The sequence below is a fragment of the Octopus sinensis genome, linkage group LG4 (genome assembly GCF_006345805.1).
Source record: "Octopus sinensis linkage group LG4, ASM634580v1, whole genome shotgun sequence".
In the NCBI taxonomy this organism is placed as follows: domain Eukaryota; kingdom Metazoa; phylum Mollusca; class Cephalopoda; order Octopoda; family Octopodidae; genus Octopus; species Octopus sinensis.
In genome coordinates, this window is record NC_043000.1 from 131,722,239 (window position 1) to 131,741,223 (window position 18,985).

Here is an 18,985-nt window from a genome sequence, read left to right on the forward strand (position 1 = left end):
GTGCACCTGAGCACTGTATACAATAATTTCATTATTTTTTTTAAATAAATGTCTTTGTAATCTGTTTCATTTTCTTTTCTTTTATTCTAACAAATTTGAAATTAACAATGTGAAGTGATAACAAACATTTGATTACACAGAAATTTACAATTAAAAATTGAGCTGTTTCCATTTGTTAAAAATATATATAAACAATTGAAGGGGTCAGATACTTCTGTATAAAATTGTAAACCCCAAAATTTATACCAGTTAGGATTTAAGTCATTTTTTCCTAGTTTCTTCACAAGCAATATCAGGTTAAAACTTGTAACTGGATCTTTGTGTGTGTGTGCGTGAGAGAGAGAAAGAGAGAGAGAGAGTGTGTGTATATAAGTATGCATGCATGTATGTATGTATGTATGTATGTATGTATGTATGCATGCATGCATGCATGCATGCATGAATGCATGTATGTATGTATGTATGTATGTATGTATGTATGTATGTATGTATGTATGTATGATGTGAAATCATGGAGTACACTGAATGAAAAATTACCTCGGCCATTATGATATGATATTTAAGTTCTCCCAACATTTAATTGATACCCGTAAAATCAGACAGTCACAAAGTCTGAATAATCTCAAGAGATATCCCCTTAAAGTTGCAAAAGATAAACACACATTCAGGCATCCCACACACACACACACATGCAAGTACACACACACAGATAAACAGATACTTGTGTTCATTAGATTCATCAGACCAGTGGAGTAGGTTTCACTGAGGAGACATACAACAAGGTTGAAACACCACATCTCAAAGTCCCCTTCACACTGGTGAAGGGTGTATGTTACAAACAAACATCATTTAAAAGGAGGAGGTGTTCTTTGATGAAGAAATACATCAGTGATTAGACATTCACGTTTGAATCTGCAGGAATGTATTAGAATGAATTAACGTGCTATTGTTCAGATTCTCACTTTTTTGTATGCACCCCACGAATTATTATACCATAAATTCCGAGCTATAAGCCGCTACTTTTTTCCCACACTTTGAACATTGCGGCCAATACTGTGGTGCGGCTAATGCATGTTTTTTTTTTTGTCATGCCATGAAAAACATTTTGCCTCGCAACAGTAGACCAATCAAATTGATGAGTAGGTCACAGAAGTCCAATGAAATTGGGCGATAAATCAAGAGAACTTTCACAATTCAATATGTGTTTGTTTATTCTACCATACGGATTAAATTTAAAAGTTTAAAAAATCTTCACATGTAATATCTTTCTGTGTAAATATTTCATATTACAACGTTGGATACTTGCGGCTTAAAATCCAGGGTGGCTTGTACAAGTACAAAATTGATTTTCTTTCCAAAATTAGAGCATGCGGCTTTTAATCAGGTGTGCTCTGTAGTCCAGAATTTATGGTATATCTATTCATATACAGATATGTATACATTATCTACATGTATTAATATCTGTAGAGGTTGGGGTACATATTCTTCAAACCAATTCAACTGGCAAGAGGCTTAGAGGTATACATAGAACAGGATGGTTGGAAACTATACATGGTATCAGTTGGTCATGCTTGGGAATCCAAGACTCTATGGAGGAAGTACCTAGGGACTCTAACTCCATGACCATACAAGGAACACTGGGCAGAGAAGACAGATGGCTATATAAATACATAAACACACACACACACATATATTATCATCGTTGTAATCATTTTATGTGCACTTTTCATGATGGAATGGACTGGGGAGTTGGACAGATCATCACAGTCTGAGTTGATTATTTTTGCCTGTCAAGGCAATGTTGATGGATCTATATTTGTGACATAGCTTCTATAGCTCAATGCCCTTCTGAAAACTATTATATATATATTCACTATGTGTACCCTCCTTGTAGAATAGATACACTGCGTTTGACAATGCAATAAGACTAAAAGTGAAAGGAACAGCATCATCATCATCATCATCATCATCATCATCATCATCATCATCATCATCATTTAATGTCCGCTTTCCATGTTGGCATAGGTTGGACAGTCCGACTGAAAACTGGTAACCCAGGGGGACTGCACCAGGTTCCGATCTGATTTGGCAAAGTTTCTACAGCTGGATAACCCTTCCTAATGCTAACCACTTACTGCTAGGTGTAATAAGGCACATGTATACAACAAAGCACCCAGCCCAGGGACACAATATAATGCTAGTATTCATCAGAAAAATAATTTTAACCTATATAAAATAGAACAACACTTTTTCCCACACCCATCTGTTTATTTTTCAAGTCATTTATATTATCGAAAAGCAGTCTGATCATACACTATTCATAATTATTCTATAGAGACATGTGCAGATATGTATATATACATAAAAGAAACATACCCACACACATACCATACACGCTAAATGTGTGTTTGTATTGGAAGTAAACCTACTACTTCAATATGTTGAGTTGCTGAAATCCAGTTGAGATATGACTAATGACTTAAGCGCTATGGTAGTAAGAATCCAAACCAAATATATACAATTTTTCACAAGAGTTGATTTGAAACTCAGATTATTATGTATAAAGAGTTTTGACTGATTCCATACTCTAATTAGCACGCACGCACACACACACACACACACACACACACACACACACACACACACACATGCATATGTATTTCTGTTAATCATCACTTGAGAGTAGGAAAATTGTTCTTGAGAGGAAGGATTCAGTCTCAGGTTAGCTGGGAGATAAATATTTCTTGTCGATTTCGATGCGACGAAATTTGTTCCTGAAAGCACAGATAACTGGAAGTACACAAATGACTGCGGTCAGTAGTGTCCAGTTCATCCATGATACACCTGAAATATAAAGATGTGTTGATTATCAGAAAGTAATACGCACCTGTGTAATTACTAAATTATTATCAGTAAAATTATTGAATGGTAATAGGGATTGTTTGCGTTAGTATGGTAATAGAATATCCAATTATCATCTTAAAAACAAAAATATGAGACAAACAGTAGCAAAAAAATGGGAAAAGTGAACAAAATATATAATTATATTGTAAGAAAGGAACAGAGTAAAAATCAATGTTTCAGATTGTAGGCCTTCATCAAAGCAGAACAGAAGAAAGAGGTGGAGGAAACAAAAGAGTGGTGCTTTGCGTATTTATTCTTAATATGTTTTAGCAGATTAGAATGCAAATATGCTAATCACAGGTGTATTTGTCACAGGAGGACAGGTTCACCTTTTTTACAATGACTATGTGGTCATAACACACTCAATTCATTGATGCAAGGTGCTGGTTTTAGGAAACCAGGATGGTGAATGTGAATGATTAGATTGTTATTTTGCAGGTAAAAGAAAGAGTGTGTGTTTGCATGTGTGTGTGTGCGTGAGAGAGAGAGAGAGAGAGAGAGTATATTGGCTTAAGTGAAATAAACATGGGAAATTTTATGGTTTAAAGAGCACATTATGTATATATGGTATGTGATGTGTCACAGTGTTGGAGTATAAATGGTATAGTAATGTGGTAGATGAATAGTGCAGAGTGTGTGTGTGTGTACAGAAAGTGGGTGAATTACAACTGAGGGTATTTATCAGTGTTTGGTTGGGTTTTTTTTTTATTTGAAAGAGGAAGAAAGCAGCATTTTTAGAGCAAGTCTGATTTCAACCTAAAAAATAAATAGTTGTTTTCAATGCAAGCAGAAAATGGGACTTTTGTGGTGCTGTACATCATCTTCATCATTTAACGTCTGTTGTCCATGTAGGCATGAGTTGGACACTTTGACTAGGACTGGTAAGCTGGAAGGCTATGGTTACAAAACGATAATATGCAGCTAGGTGCAACCTAAATAATTGAAATAACAAACTACAAGTCTAAGTGAAATGATGTTGCATCAAATATCCGACTAGTGTTCATCATCATCATCATCATCATCATCGTTTAACGTCGGTTCTCCATGCTAGCATGGGTTAGACGGTTCAACCAGGGATCTGGGAAGCCAGAAGGCTGCACCAGGCTCCGGTCTTATCTGGCAACGTTTCTACAATATAATTAGCCAGCGCTTCAGCTGTTTCCCCAATATCAGCTAAGATGCAGAGATGATATATTTTGCAATAGATGAGGTTCTTGGAGGAACAAGTACAGCTAGGATAGTTAGAGCCCATCATGGTGCCCATAGCCACCCCAGTAACCTACTGGAAGAAGTCTGCAGAAAAGGCAAAGAAACTGAAAGTAAGGTTGAGTCGAGTAAGGTAGAGAAGAGTAGAGGTGCTGGACTTGAGCATAGTCTGATGGTCAAGAAAATATTTTAGGATTATGAATCCATCACTGTTCAGGTCAATAATACAGAGGAACATCACTAACATTTATGGTCAAAAAAGGTCAGGTAAGAAGGAGAAGTTGAAGCGGTAGAGGTTATGCTGCCAAGGAGAGGAATACCTGTGCTTAATTACTTTGATTTCTCAGTCTACAAGTGTGTAAGCATATCACCATTATCTCTCATTTGTCTAACAATTATAAGTAAACAAGAGACTACCAAGGCAGTCACAGAAGTCTGGTGCAGGCTTCGGCCTGGCTGGCTCTTGTGGTCAATCCCACCCCTGCGTGCATGGAAGACGGACGTTAAACAATAACGATGATGATGAAGAGAGTAATGAGTAATAGTTACACTCAAATACCTGAATAAATCATACATATGCAAGCACACACACACACACACACACACACACACACACACAACACACACACACACACACACACACACACACACACACCACTCTACCGGAAGAGAGTAATGGGTAATAGTTGCACTCAAATACCTGAATAAATCATACATATGCAAGCACACACACACACACACACACACACACACACACACACACACACACACACACACACACACACACACACACACACACACACACACACACACACACACACACACACACCACTCTATCGGAAGAGAGTAATGGGTAATAGTTGCACTCAAATACCTGAATAAATCATACATATGCAAACACACACACACACACACACACACAAACACACACACACACACATACACCACTCTACCGGAAGAGAGTAATGAGTAATAGTTACACTCAAATACCTGAATAAAACACACACACACACATGCACACACCACTCTACCGGAATTTGGTTTCACTGATACGGGTAGGTTTTCTCAAGAACATATCATGAGTCATCTCAGTCCTCCATCATCTCCATGAGACTCAAAGTCTTGCAATCAAGCCTTCCCATGCTTTCCTGAATTTCCGTCTTCCGCAAGTTCCATCCACTTTAGTGATCACCACTTCTTTATACAGTTGTCCTCAACCATACACATCACATGCCCATACCAATGCAGTCTTCTTTCATGCACACTACATCTGGTTCCTCTTATGCCCAGTTTTTCACTCAGTACCTTTATACTTATTTCTTTATTGCCCACAAGGGGCTAAACATAGAAGGGACAAACAAGGACAGACAAAGGGATTAAGTCGATTACATCGACCCCAGTGAGTAACTGGTACTTAATTTATCGACCCCGAAAGGATGAAAGGCAAAGTCGACCTCGGCGGAATTTGAACTCAGAACGTAACGGCAGACAAAATACGGCTACGCATTTCGCCCAGCGTGCTAACGTTTCTGCCAGTTTGCTGCCTTTATACCTTTATACTGTCTTTCATGCACACTTACATAGCACATCTAACAGAGCACACTCACTTCATTTCTTTCTAGGTGCAATCCCAAGGTCATTCATGGCTAAAGAGGGGGTGCTTTAGAACTTACCAATATTAGGTATCATGAGAATTAACAAGAAAACCAAAGACACAGCATTGGCAAGCAGATTTAAAACTCCATTAGTGACTCCTTCTGCAATAGGGAATGCTGCCTCAGAACTCATTTCATAAAGGATTGGGTAGATAGATGTGAGGAATATCATAGAAAGGGTTATTGACAAGGTCAGCTGAACTGAAAATAAGAGAAGAAAACAGAAAAGTCAAGTTAAAAAGAAAAAGAAGTCAAATAGTAATTAATAAATAAGTGGTGATATACTGGAAAAGAACGCATGTGATCTAATAGTTAGTGTGTTGCATTGACAATCATGAGATGATGGCTTTGGTTTCTGGGCTGCGTAATGCATCGTATTCTTGAGCAAAACACTTCATTTCTCATTGCTCTGTTATCACTTCAACAGCTGGCATGTGGCACACCAGGCACCTGTACAGGCAATTTTGATTTGATGGAGAAAGTTCAGTCCCACTGCATGGCACCTTGGGCAAGTGTCTTCTACTATAGCCTTGGGCTGACCAAAGCCTTGTGAGTGGATTTGGTAGACGGAAACTGAAAGAAGCCTGTCGTATATATGTGTATGTGAGTGTATATGTTTGTGTGTCTGTGTTTGTCCATCCAACATCGCTTGACAACCGATGCTGGTGTGTTTACATCCCCGTAACTTAGCGGTTCGGCAAAAGAGACCGATAGAATAAGTACTAGGCTTACAAAGAATAAGTCCTGGGGTCGATTTGCTCAACTATAGGTGGTGCTCCAGCATGGCCACAGTCAAATGACTGAAACATGTAAAAGAGTAAAAGAGTAATGAACAACACAAATGTTTCATTAATATAAACAAATCATAGGCACAAATTGTTCAGCAAGAAATTGTGAAACCCTCATCTGCTGTTTAAGACAAGGGTAAAGGGTAAAGACCCCCTTCGGTCATGAATGACCATGGGATTGCACCTAGAAAGTTACCCTCCTAGACACAAGTCCAGGCAAGGTTGTTTATGGAAGACCAGCAGTTGCCCATGCATACCAGCCTCCCCTCTCCATGCCACCAATATTATCCAAGGGAAAGACAAAGGTCGATACAGCTTGGCACCAGTGACGTCGCAACTCATTTCTACAGCTGAGTGAACTGGAGCAACGTGAAATAAAGTGCCTTGCTCAAGAACATAACACGCAGCCCGGTCCGGGATTCGAGCTCACAACCTCACGATCGTAAGCTCGACGCTCTAACCACTGAGCCATAGTCCACAATATTGAAACATCATCATCATTGTTTAACGTCCGCTTTCCATGCTAGCATGGGTTGGACAATTTGAATGAGGACTGGTGAACCAGATGGCTGCACCAGGCGCCAATCTGATCAGACAGAGTTTCTACAGCTGGATGCCCTTCCTAATGACAACCACTCTGAGAGTGTAGTGGGTGCTTTTACGTGCCACCGGCTGATTAATGTACGCAAAAAAAAAAGAAGAATTTCAATTAATTGAGATTTCATTCTTAGTTGAAGAAACAAAACCAAATCTAGAGTAATTATTGGCAATACTTAAAGCAAGGGGAATATAATTTCAAACAATTAAGAATTAATTTCAAGAAAAAATTTACATGCTTAGAGGAAAATCAAATTTTTGTTTGCCAACAAATTTGTTATTTTGTGGAACACTGTCGAAGAAAATTCTACACATCAAAGAATGCTAGGTGTGGCAGCATACTCCATGCTACATATTCCTCTTGCAAGTGTCTCATTAGGAAGATGTATGTGTGTGTGTGGGGGGTGTATATATATATATATATATATATACACAGGGTGCGATGGGTAAATTGTCGCCATTTAATATTTTTAATTTCATGCATGTGCATTGTTTGTTTTTGATTTTGTCGACTACACAGTATAGTAGGGTCAGTTGGGCACTGTCCGAGAAAAATTCACTCGCCCAAGAATTTGAAAATGACATGCTGTACTGCTTGGCATTCGCCTCTGAAGCTCCAATACAAACATTTCAGAGTGTTTGGGTGTCAATCTGAGGACAGGGCAATCTGAGGACATGTACCGAGAGTGATTAAAATCAAACATCCATCATCATCATCGTTTAACGTCCGTTTTCCATGCTAGCATGGGTTGCACAGTTCGACCAGGGTCTGGGAAGCCAGGAGGCTGCACCAGGCTCTAGTCTGATCTGGCAGTGTTTCTACAGCTGGATACCTTTCCTAACACCAACCACTTTAGATTCAGTTGAATATGGTACTTAAGTTAAAGGCACCAGAGTTTTGTATGGTATTATCCATATAATTCAAAATGGGGTGTTTACAATCAAAATAAGCAACAAGAATATCCAGAGGTAATGCAGTACAATCGTGTCATGCGACTCCATTTAATTGAACAATGCAAATATTACATCAATTTTAAAATGTAGAGCAATCTTCAGCTGCATAAATATATATATATTCACTTGCATGTTTGTTTACATTGACACTTCTCTAAAAGTTGCTGAGCTACATTCAACGACATTATTGACTTTACACATCTGTAGGCTTTGCGCCTTTGTAAACATGAAACAAGAGATTCTTTCCTACCACAAATCCAAAATACATCGCATATAGGCTAATTATGTTCCTTATCAGTTGATGAGGGAGATAATTAGTTTACATGACCTGGTTCATCAGCTCTGTAATTTCCTTTCTCAAAATCAAAAGAGAAATAAAATACAATGGATGCAACTCATGATAAGAATTTTAAAAAAAAGACATGGGGGTAATGTTTGATGGATTCACAACTATTAACAATCATGGAAGTAAACATTTAATGAACGGAATAAAAGAAGCAACACAGAAGTACACTAACAGATACATTCATGTATATAGATATACAGGTCATTGTTAGTGGTGAGGGAAAACGGGCAACAGGAAAAATTTGTAGTGTGACTTATGTCTGTTATGAAGTCATTTAAAAATTATGCTTTTTTGTGTGGGTGCAGAGTTTGCAGAGATTATTAGTATAACATCTACTGTACCACTATAGTGATATGCATACACTCACATACAGTATATAAGCAAATACACACACTTGGACACACACACACACACATACACATAAACATAGATACATACATGCACACACACACACACACATACACATAAACATAGATACATACATGCACACACACACACACACACACACACATGCATATATACATACACACACAATGACTGCAACTCAATTTCGATCATTGCCTTTACTTGATTGTTTTTATAAACATGAGCAGTATGGAGGTGACTTTTCAGTCCTGTTAAGGAGTGAAATAAATAAATAAATGTTATTTAAAATTGTGTAAAAAAAAAAACACTGTAATCTCAATAAACAGAAATTTACATATCTTTTGAAAGAGATTAACTCTTTCATTTTCTTGTACAAAAAGTTTAAGACCAACGATAGTTCAGTTACATTATGTTTAAAGACTAATTATTCATATTTGAATTATCAATTGTATATCATTTTTTTTTTATGACAAAGACAAGAAAAATTAAGTAGAGAGATATCCACTCACCATCTGTGATGTGGAGGACATTTTCATACATCAACTGGAACCATGTCAGCAGTCCAATGGAGATTGTAATGAGAGCTAAGAGAAATATTCTAGTGTAGTTCACAAACATGTCTGCTAACCTGTGGGTATTATATAAAATAAAACTGTATTAGGCCAAAAATTACTGAGATGATGGAAAAGAAAAATACCAGTGACAAACACAAGAATACATACCATATCATCATCATCATCATCATCATCATCATGATCGTTTAACATCTTTATATATATATATATATCTATATATATATATATATATATATATATAGGAAGGTATTTGGCGTTAGGAAGGGCATCCAGCTGTAGAAACACTGCCAGATCAGACTGGAGCCTGGTGCAGCCTCCTGGCTTCCCAGACCCCGGTCAAACCATCCAACCCATGCTAGCACAGAAAACGGACATTAAACGATGATGATGATGATGATGATGATATATATATATATATATATATATATATATATATATACTTTTATTATTTTACTTGTTTCAGTCATTTGACTGCAGCCATGCAGTAGCACCATCTTGAAGGGTTTTAGTTGAAGAAATCGATCCCAGGATTTATTCTTTGTAAGCCTAATATTTATTCTATCAGTCTCATTTGCTGAACTGCTAAGTTTCAGGGACGTAAACACACCAACATTGGTTGTCAAGTGATGGTGGGAGACCAAACAGACACAAAGACACACCCACATAGATATACATATATATATAAATATATATTTTATCATCATCATCATTGTTTAATGTCCGTTTTCCATGCTAGCATGGTTTGGACAGTTTGACTGGGGACTGGCAAGCCAGTAGGCTGCGCCAGGCTCCAATCTAATCTGGCAAGGTTTCTACAGCTGGATGCCCTTCCTAATGCCAACCACTCCAAGAGAGTAGTGGGTGCTTTTTACGTGCTACCAGCACAGGAGCCAGTCAGGCAGCACTGGCATAGACCACATTCGGATGGTGCTTTTTATGTACCACCTGCACAGAAGCCAGTAGGAGGGGGGTGCTGGCATCAACCACGTTCGGATGGTACTTTTTACATGCCACTGGCACAGGGGCCAGTCAGGCGGCACTGGCATCAACCTACACTTGAATGGTGCTTATTATGTGCCACCAGCACAGGTGCCAGTCAGGTGGCACTGGCATCAGCCACAACTACAATTGCTATTTTGATTTCAGTCTTGATCTGCTTTTGATTCTGATTTTTGATTTTTGATTTTGATTTTACTTGACTCATGCCCCAGCATGGCCACAGCTCGTGAGCTGAAACTAGATAAAATAAAATTAAAATAAAATAGGTCTTCTCAAGTGCAGCATATTGCCAGATGATTCAAGGGTACATTTAAATGAACTGGTTATGCGACACTGGTATAGGTTACAGCTGTGATCTCACTTTACTTGCCAGGTCTTCTCAATCACAGCATTCCCTGACTTCATATCCTTAATTGCTTTATCTACCAGGGTGCTATTGATTTGGGTAGCTGGTCCCTCTACTGGGTCAACATTTGGCAGGCTCTCCTCTGCCCATTCATTCTCCATATTCAGCAGTCTTTCATAATGGCATCTCCAAGCCTATTTCTTTGCAGAATCATTAAATGCAAGTGCACCATCATCCATGAGGACACATTTCTCTCCTGTGACATCACAATTCTCTCCAACACACTGTCTTGCAATCCGAAATACTTCAGTTCTTTGGTCCTCACATCACAGAACTCCAATAGCCTAGTTCCCGCTTCGTTTCAAGAACCAATTCCATGGCCCCTATGGAAGATTGTAATAGAGGGAGAAGTGGCTTTATGCCAAGTGATGAGAGGCAAATTTATGATAGAGGGACAAGCAAGATGTCTTGTTATAGAAGAAATACATGGCTACATTACATTATATAGGAGTGAGAGAAAGTAGGTAGAAAGAAAATAAAGATGTTGGTGACAAAGTGTCAGAGTATGCTCTCAAGGTATAAGAAGGTGAGTATAAGAATGAATATGGATAGATCAAGAAGGATAGGTAGATAGATTTATAGGAGTGCAAGAATAGTGATAAGTGGTTAGAGATGGGTTAGAGGTTAACGTAGTGAATGATGTACAAGAGTTGAGATGTACTTGATGGTAAATATCTATGTGGAGGAGAAGGTAAAAGAAATAGTTTAAGAATGAAAAGGTGACATGTGGCAGTACAGGAAGGGTAGAGAGCAGCCACATAATAAGCCTGCAGACAGATCAAAAAATAAGGAGATACTGTTCAGGGTGGGAGAGAGAGAGATGTACAGGGACAGAAATGGAAGCCAGATGTATATAATAGTGGCTAGAGTGAAAGATAGTAACCAAATCTCATTCAAATCATACTCTTCTGTAAATTTTTTTTAACTGTAGAAGACCATAATGTAGTTCCAAATAAACATAGTCATGGCTAGAAAACCTGTCATGGTGACCTGGGACCAAAACATAACAACAATAAGTAAATGCTTTTGACTCCACCACCACACTCGAATAGCTGATAGAAAATGTCAGACTTCAGCAGATTTTATCTTAGAAGTACAAGGGACAAAACTAAATACAGCATTTAGCTCAATGTATTGCCATCTCAGTTGTCTTCTCTATTAGCTCAAAACTTCCTCCTATTGACTTTTTCCGGTTAGGCTTAAGACACGTTTTTGAAAGGTCAATATTTGTATAGTTGATTGAAAGAACTTCCTAGTTCATATTTTTATTGATACTAGAGAAGAAAAAGACAACATGGAATTCCTCTTAAAATATTAGTTACTGAAAGTGTTCAGTGTCCTTGATATCTCCCTTCACTCCATAACTAGTGAGGTCGATGAGGTTTATTTACCTTATTTTGTTTGTTCTTTAATGGTTATTTCTGAGAGAAATTGTTGCTTAACCCCAGGTTAGACTTTGCTAAGCAGATACACAATCAAATGCATTTTTATCTGTAATCTAAAACTATCCTGTCTTGACAGTCAGTTAATCTCTGACTATGTCATCTAATAAGCCCTTCCAATTTAAAGATAACTGAGTGTGATCTGAAGGAGATTTAACTGCAATTTTCAGATGGTCAAGTAACTGTATAGAAGATCGTAGACAGGGAGAAATCTGGGGAGGTGAGTTGGGGAAAATATTTGATAGTCTGTCTTGTGGTTGAAAAACAGACTGGACTATGATGATGCATCTTGTCAGTTTGGATGAGAGCGTTATGCCAAAAATCCTATCTAGTTACTAAATTCTTGCAACAACAGATGAACCAATAATACTGAAATATATTTAGCGTTGTCGTTGCACTGTCCAAGACCAAACTCACTCATTTCTGTATTCTATATTTAATTATATTTAATTTAAATTCCAAGCTTCTCTTCCTTGCCTGTGTTTTTTTCTACATTATTCTATAATTGTTAGTAGGTTCAGAAGTACGTAGACCATTGCAGTAGTTGTAGAAACAAAATAGGAGGGTGCAGTCTGCTAGGAAGACAGCAGTTATGGTATTAACCAACCTACTTATAGGATCCTAATTCAAATCGATTGTTAGAAGTTCATAACTATGAATTGAGACACTTATATAACTCAGTTCACCCAACTTCTGCGAAGAAATATCAGAATACATTCAAATCCTGTCTGTAGTTAGCAAGCAGTGAATTTATCCTTCATCCACTAAACACTAAAGCATTAAAGATAAGTAACAGCTTTTTCATCTTAACATTGCATCCAAGGCCTAGCCTTTACAAGTCTTTTGAAGCTCATGGATACATGCACAATCTTCCATCCATCCATTTCCACTGCTCACTATTCTTGAAAAGTTGTGAAGATAGAATCTTCAGACTCCTCTTCCATAGGATCCTGTCAAAAACAAGCCATCGTTAAACTTTCTTGCTGGACCCCCAAGCATAACCAACTGAGACTAAGGATGCTATCCAACCATCTCATTCATGGTCTACCTCCAGATCTCTTCCAGCTGGCTGCTCAGCTTGGGAATCTGTCTTGTGATTCTTTCCAGAACAATCTTGGGACTGAACTTGAAGCCATATGGTTCAGAAACAAACTTCTTACTATCCATCCATGCCTGCACCTACTATTTTTCTCCCATCAGTTATTCAATTGTATAGCGGTTTATCTTGGCTGGTCCTACCACAGTTATTTTTGCTTAACTCCAAGTAAGCTCCAATTGAGTTAATCTTTGGTCAAAGTCATTCCAGCCTTGACCAAGCCAGTTTTCATTCCCAAGGCACAGTAAATCTAAGACAACATTATACAATACATCCTTACCATTTTTTAAAACTGTTGGGTGTGATTTGAAGAAAATTTGATATTCCAACCATGACCACCTCACCTGTCTTTTTTTAAGACAGTGTATATCTAGAACCACATTATTCAAGTTTTCTTTTTTTTTTTAATGACATGACTATGTATGAGAGCAATTTGGCACTCCAGTATAATAATTCAGTCTTTCATTTTTTTCCCTTTTGCCAGACACAGTGCATCTAGAACTATGTTATTCAAAGTGGAGGAACATGGCCTAGTGGTTAGAGCAGCAGACTCGCGGTTGAGGTATCGTGGGTTCAAATCTCAGACCAAGCGATGTGTGTGTTTATGAGCAAAAACACCTCAGCTCCATGCAGCTCCGGCAGAAGGTAATGGCGAACTTCTGCTGACTCTTTCGCCACAACTTTCTCTCACTCTTTCTTCCTGCATCTAGCAGCTCACCTGCGACGGACCGGCGTCCCATCCAGGTGGGGTACCGGGAAACCGGGAAACCAGCCCTTATGAGCCAGGCGTGGCTCGAGAAGGAACAAACAATGTTATTCAAAGTGTCCTTTCTTTTTTTGAAAGAGTTCAGTATGAATGAGATTTGGCTGGTATTCCTAGCAAACTGAGAAACCTATGACCATGCAGATGCTCCCTCATTGACACATACTGCAAGATTTTAATGCAGAGGAAGTATGTTTTAAATTTCAGTCAGTATGAAGGTTGGATTATCATCAGATTAAGACAGGTTGTCAAAACACACTGATCAACAATCTTTCAAGTTGTCCAAACTGACAGCTGTAAAACTGGAGCAAGCTATGATAAATATTACACAGGTCAATACCATCACATCCATTAGCAAATGGTTGTCACTGGAAATAAATAGAAATATAAACTACTGACATTCTGAGAGAATATTGACACTGCTGACCTATAATTGTTTTCTGCATCAGAAGGTTCACATTGCCTTGAGACTGAGAAAATAGGTAAGCTATTTGCATTACTAGTGGTATTAAAAATGTGAGTTGGATGTGTAGAGGTGATGAGGTGAGAAAAATAGTGCAGCATTGAATTGAATATCTAACCAACTCGCCTTCCAAACCTAAGTTCAAATTCTACAGTAGATGACTCTGGCTTTATTTTTCTACTTTAGGCATGGCTGTGTGGTAGGAAGTTTGCTTCCCAACGATATGGTTCCAGGTTCAGTCCCACTGTGTGGAACCTTGAGGACGCGTTTTCTACTATAGCCCCAGGTCAACCTAAGCCTTGAGAGTGGATTAGGTTGATGGAAATTGAAAGAAGCCCATTGTGTGTGTGTGTGTGTGTGTGTGTGTGTGTGCGTGCGAGCGTGTGTGCGTGCATGCGTGTGTGTGTGTGTGTGTCTGTGAGGTTGTTTTATTTCCGGTCTTCTGTGAAAAACATGTCTAGCTATGGAAAAAAAATATCTTGCTAGGAAACAATTGACTGTTGACAGTTGGAAATGCATCTGACATCAAAAAACTGCCTCAACAAATTCAATCTGATCCATAGAAGCATAGAAAAGTGGATATTAAAAGATAATGATGAATGTAAGCCAAACACAGAGGAGATTTGGATGCTATGAAAACTTAAAGAAACCCATCATGTAGGAGTGGCTGTGAAGTAAGTAGCTTGCTTACCAACCACATGATTCCGGGTTCAGTCCCACAGCATGCATCTGGGGCAAGTGTCTTCTACTATAGCCTCAGGCCAACCAAAGCCTTGTGAGTGGATTTGGTAGATGGAAACTGAAAGAAGCTCATCGTATGTATGTATATGTGTGTGTGTGTTGTGTGTCTATGTTTGTCCCCCCCACCATTGCTTGACAACCGATGTTGGTGTGTTTATCTCTCCATAACTAAGTAGTTCAGCAACAGAGACCGATAGAATAAGTACTAGACTTACAAAGAATAAGTCCTGGGGTTGATTTCTTCGACTAAAGGCAGTGCTCCAGCACAACCACAGTCAAATGACTGAAACAAATAAAAGAATAAAAGATCTCATATAGGTGCAGGAGTGGCTGTGTGGTAAGTAGTTTGCTTACCAACCATATGGTTCCGGGTTCAGTCCCACTGCGTGGCACCTTGGGCAAGTGTTTTCTACTATAGCCTCGGGCCAACCAAAGCCTTGTGAGTGGATTTGGTAGACGGAAACTGAAAGAAGCTCGTCAAATATATGTGTGTGTGCGTGTGTGTGTGTGTGTATGTGTATATGTATATGTTTGTGTGTCTGTGTTTGTCCCCCAATATCGCTTGACAACCGATGCTGGTGTGTTTACATCCCTGTAACTTAGCAGTTCGGCAAAAGAGACCGATAGAATAAGTACTAGGCTTACAAAGAATAAGTCCTGGGGTCGATTTCTTCGACTAAAGGCGGTGCTCCAGCATGGCTGCAGTCAAATGACTGAAACAAGTAAAAAATTAAAAGAGTATATATATATGACATAGGACGAGGTGATAAAGCATGATCTTTGAACATTGGGACTCAAAGAGGCAATAACAAGTGACAGATTTTTGGCTTTATGACATGCTTGAGAAGACCAGTCAAGCCAAGTGAGATCATAGTCATGGCCAATACCAGTGGCATGTAACTAGCACTTGTGCCAGTGGCATGTAAAAAGCAGCCTTCAAACGTTGGGCAATATGCTGTGCTTGAAAAGTGCCGTCAAGCCCAGTGAAATCATAGTCGTGGCCATTGCCAGTGTTGCATACCTGCTACTCATGTTAATGGCGCATGAAAAGGATCCTCTGAATTTTGGGCCTCACGGTGGCAGTGACAAGTAACCAAGACCTTTGGCAATATACTATGCTTGAGAAGACCTGTCAAGTTAAGCGAGATTGTAGTTGTGGCTGATGCAGATGTTTCATAACTGGCACCCTTGCTGGTGACACATAAAAAGCACCCGCTATGTTCTTGGAGCGATTGGCATTAGGAAGGGCATCCAGCTGTAGAAACCTTGCCAAATCAGATTGAAACCTTGTGCAGCTCCCCAGCTTACCAGTTATTTTTCAGTCAAACTGTCCAACTCATGCCAGCATGGAAAACAGACGTTAAATGCTGATGATAATGATGTGTGTGTTTGTGTGTGTCTGTGCTTGTGTGTGTCTGTGCTTGTGTGTGTGTGTGTGTGTCTGTGTCTGTCTGTCTGTGGTTGTGTGTGTGTGTGTGTGTCTGTGTGTGTCCCCTACCACCGTTTGACAACAAGTGTTGATATGTTAATGCCCACTATAACTTAGCAGTTCAGCAAAGGAGAACGATAGAATAAGTACCAGGCTTAAAAAGTTAATACAGGGGTTGATTCTTTTGACTGAAATTCTTCAAGGTGGTGCCCCAGCATGTCTGCAGTCAAATAGCAGAAACAAATAAATGAAAAAGATGACCATTCAGAGAAAGATACCTTTAAGAGATTTCTCCCTGAATGTTAATCTTGTTTTAAAAGAAAAACAAATACCTTACCTTGCCAGTACTAGCGATCCCAAACAGCTACCAATTCCAATGTAAATGGAAAATATTCCAACACTTTTCTGCAAATGAAAAATAAAATATCTTTGGAGATTATTATGCAGTAACAAAATCTACAAAATATAAGACTCACGCTGGTGGTACGTAAAAGCACCCAATACACTCTCGGAGTGGTTGGCGCTAGGAAGGGCATCCAGCTGTAGAAACTCTGCCAGATCAAGATTGAAGCCTGGTGCAGCCATCTGGGTCACCAGTCCTCAGTCAAATCGTCCAACCCATGCTAGCATGGAAAGTGGACGTTAAACGCCAATGACGACAACAATGATAAATATGTTGTATTCATTAATCAGTGACTACACTATTTACTTGAGTGTACAGCTCAAATTTCACCATTATAGTATAGCACTTACAATAGATACATCATCGTATTTTAGGTACTGAATATTCTATGATCATTTTCTATGGTTTATAAAGTCATTTTACATTGAGGTGAATTGCCATTCTGGGTTACAATGTTAGAAGTTGTTTGATATGAGATCACATATACAGTAATATCTCACTTTCTGAAGACCTGCTTTATGAGACCCCAGGTTTATGAGTTTTATTTTTTCAGCTCACCTTTGTATGGTGAGCTGAAATTTTTCAAGTACAAGATCCGAATTTTGAACAAAGTGCAAGTTACTACTGCCAAAGCAAATGCTTCTGCATGTTACCAAGAAATTTATAGAGAGTGGAAAAAATTTTCTAAGCATACAACTCTAGACTTGTTTTTTAACAAGAAATCTACAAGTCCGTCTATGGGTGCTAGTGAATTGACAATTGTATCTACAAGTGATGGTGTGCACAAGTTTAGTGTGAGTTTCACTGCTATGCAGCATAGCTATGTGTACACAGGTATCATACAATCTGCCTTTCAATCTGACAGAGAGGCCCTTAGTTACAAACAAACAAAGGTAAGAGCATTCTGAACTTTGCCCAGCCTGTTCTTATTCTAGCAACTGTGGTTTCAGAACTTCCTCCTCCACTGCTAACTTGGTCACCTAGGCAACAGAAGTTATCTACTACTTCTAATGATCCCCCTGAGTGTTTGAGGAAGTTTGGTGATTAGTGTACCTGTACATTTCACACACACACACACACACACACACACACACATATATACGTATGTGTGTGTATGTATGTATGTAAAGCTGAGTAAACTGGAGCAACGTGAAATAAAGTGCCCTGTTCTTGAGCAAGGCACTTTATTTCACGTTGCTCCAGTTCACTCAGCTGTAGAAACGAGTTGCGACGTCACTGGTGCCAAGCTGTATCGACCTTTGTCTTTCCCTTGGATAACACTGGTGGCGTGGAGAGGGGAGGCTGGTATGCATGGGCGACTGCTGGTCTTCCATAAACAACCTTGCCCGGACTTGTGTCTAGGAGGGTAACTTTCTAGGTGCAATCCCATGGTCATTCATGACCGAAGGGGGTCTTTACCCTTTATGTATGTATGTATGTATGTATGTATGCCCTCCGTCTTCCTTTTCTCTTGGAGTTTCCTCCTTCTCCTGTTTAACGAAGAGCTTTGCTTGAAATGTAATACTATTTTTCTTTCCTTTCCTGATCGTCTGCTAAAACTTTGCATGTAACACTTACTCGCATTGTTATTTTTTCTTTTTGTGTCTGGGTATTAACTATATCTATATATATATACAATAAAAACTAAATACAAATAGCATTTACAAATTCTAAATGCCATTTATGCTTACTTTTAATACCTAGGCTGACCAAGGACCCATTAGTAAGTCAGATATACATGCCAGGATGTAAGATGGACGTTAAATGATGATGATGATGATATTTGCCACACCCTTATTTTTTTTGATGGAGATAAACTCCAAATTTGTTCATGATATCCTATTTTGCATAA

The 18,985-nt window shown here is 38.8% G+C and overlaps 1 protein-coding gene and 1 long non-coding RNA gene across 5 annotated transcripts in view; one reads left to right on the plus strand and one right to left on the minus strand.

The window, feature by feature from the left end:
- Positions 1 to 994: 994 nt before the first annotated feature.
- Positions 995 to 18,985, minus strand: part of LOC115210994 (solute carrier family 49 member 4) — a 56,752-nt gene continuing 38,761 nt past the window's right edge. For all 4 annotated transcript variants that reach the window (XM_029779830.2, XM_036502489.1, XM_029779829.2 and 1 more), the window contains 4 exons: positions 17,068 to 17,135; positions 9,326 to 9,444; positions 5,784 to 5,966; positions 995 to 2,844 (listed from right to left, as the gene is read on the minus strand). In XM_029779830.2, coding sequence (XP_029635690.1) covers positions 2,723 to 2,844; positions 5,784 to 5,966; positions 9,326 to 9,444; positions 17,068 to 17,135 — 492 coding nt within the window. In that variant the 3' untranslated portion in view covers positions 995 to 2,722. The remainder of the gene's footprint in view (positions 2,845 to 5,783; positions 5,967 to 9,325; positions 9,445 to 17,067; positions 17,136 to 18,985) is intronic.
- On the plus strand, positions 1,983 to 10,511 carry LOC118763132. The gene is made up of 3 exons (XR_004998888.1): positions 1,983 to 2,093; positions 10,200 to 10,263; positions 10,492 to 10,511. It is a non-coding gene; the product is annotated as an uncharacterized LOC118763132 (long non-coding RNA).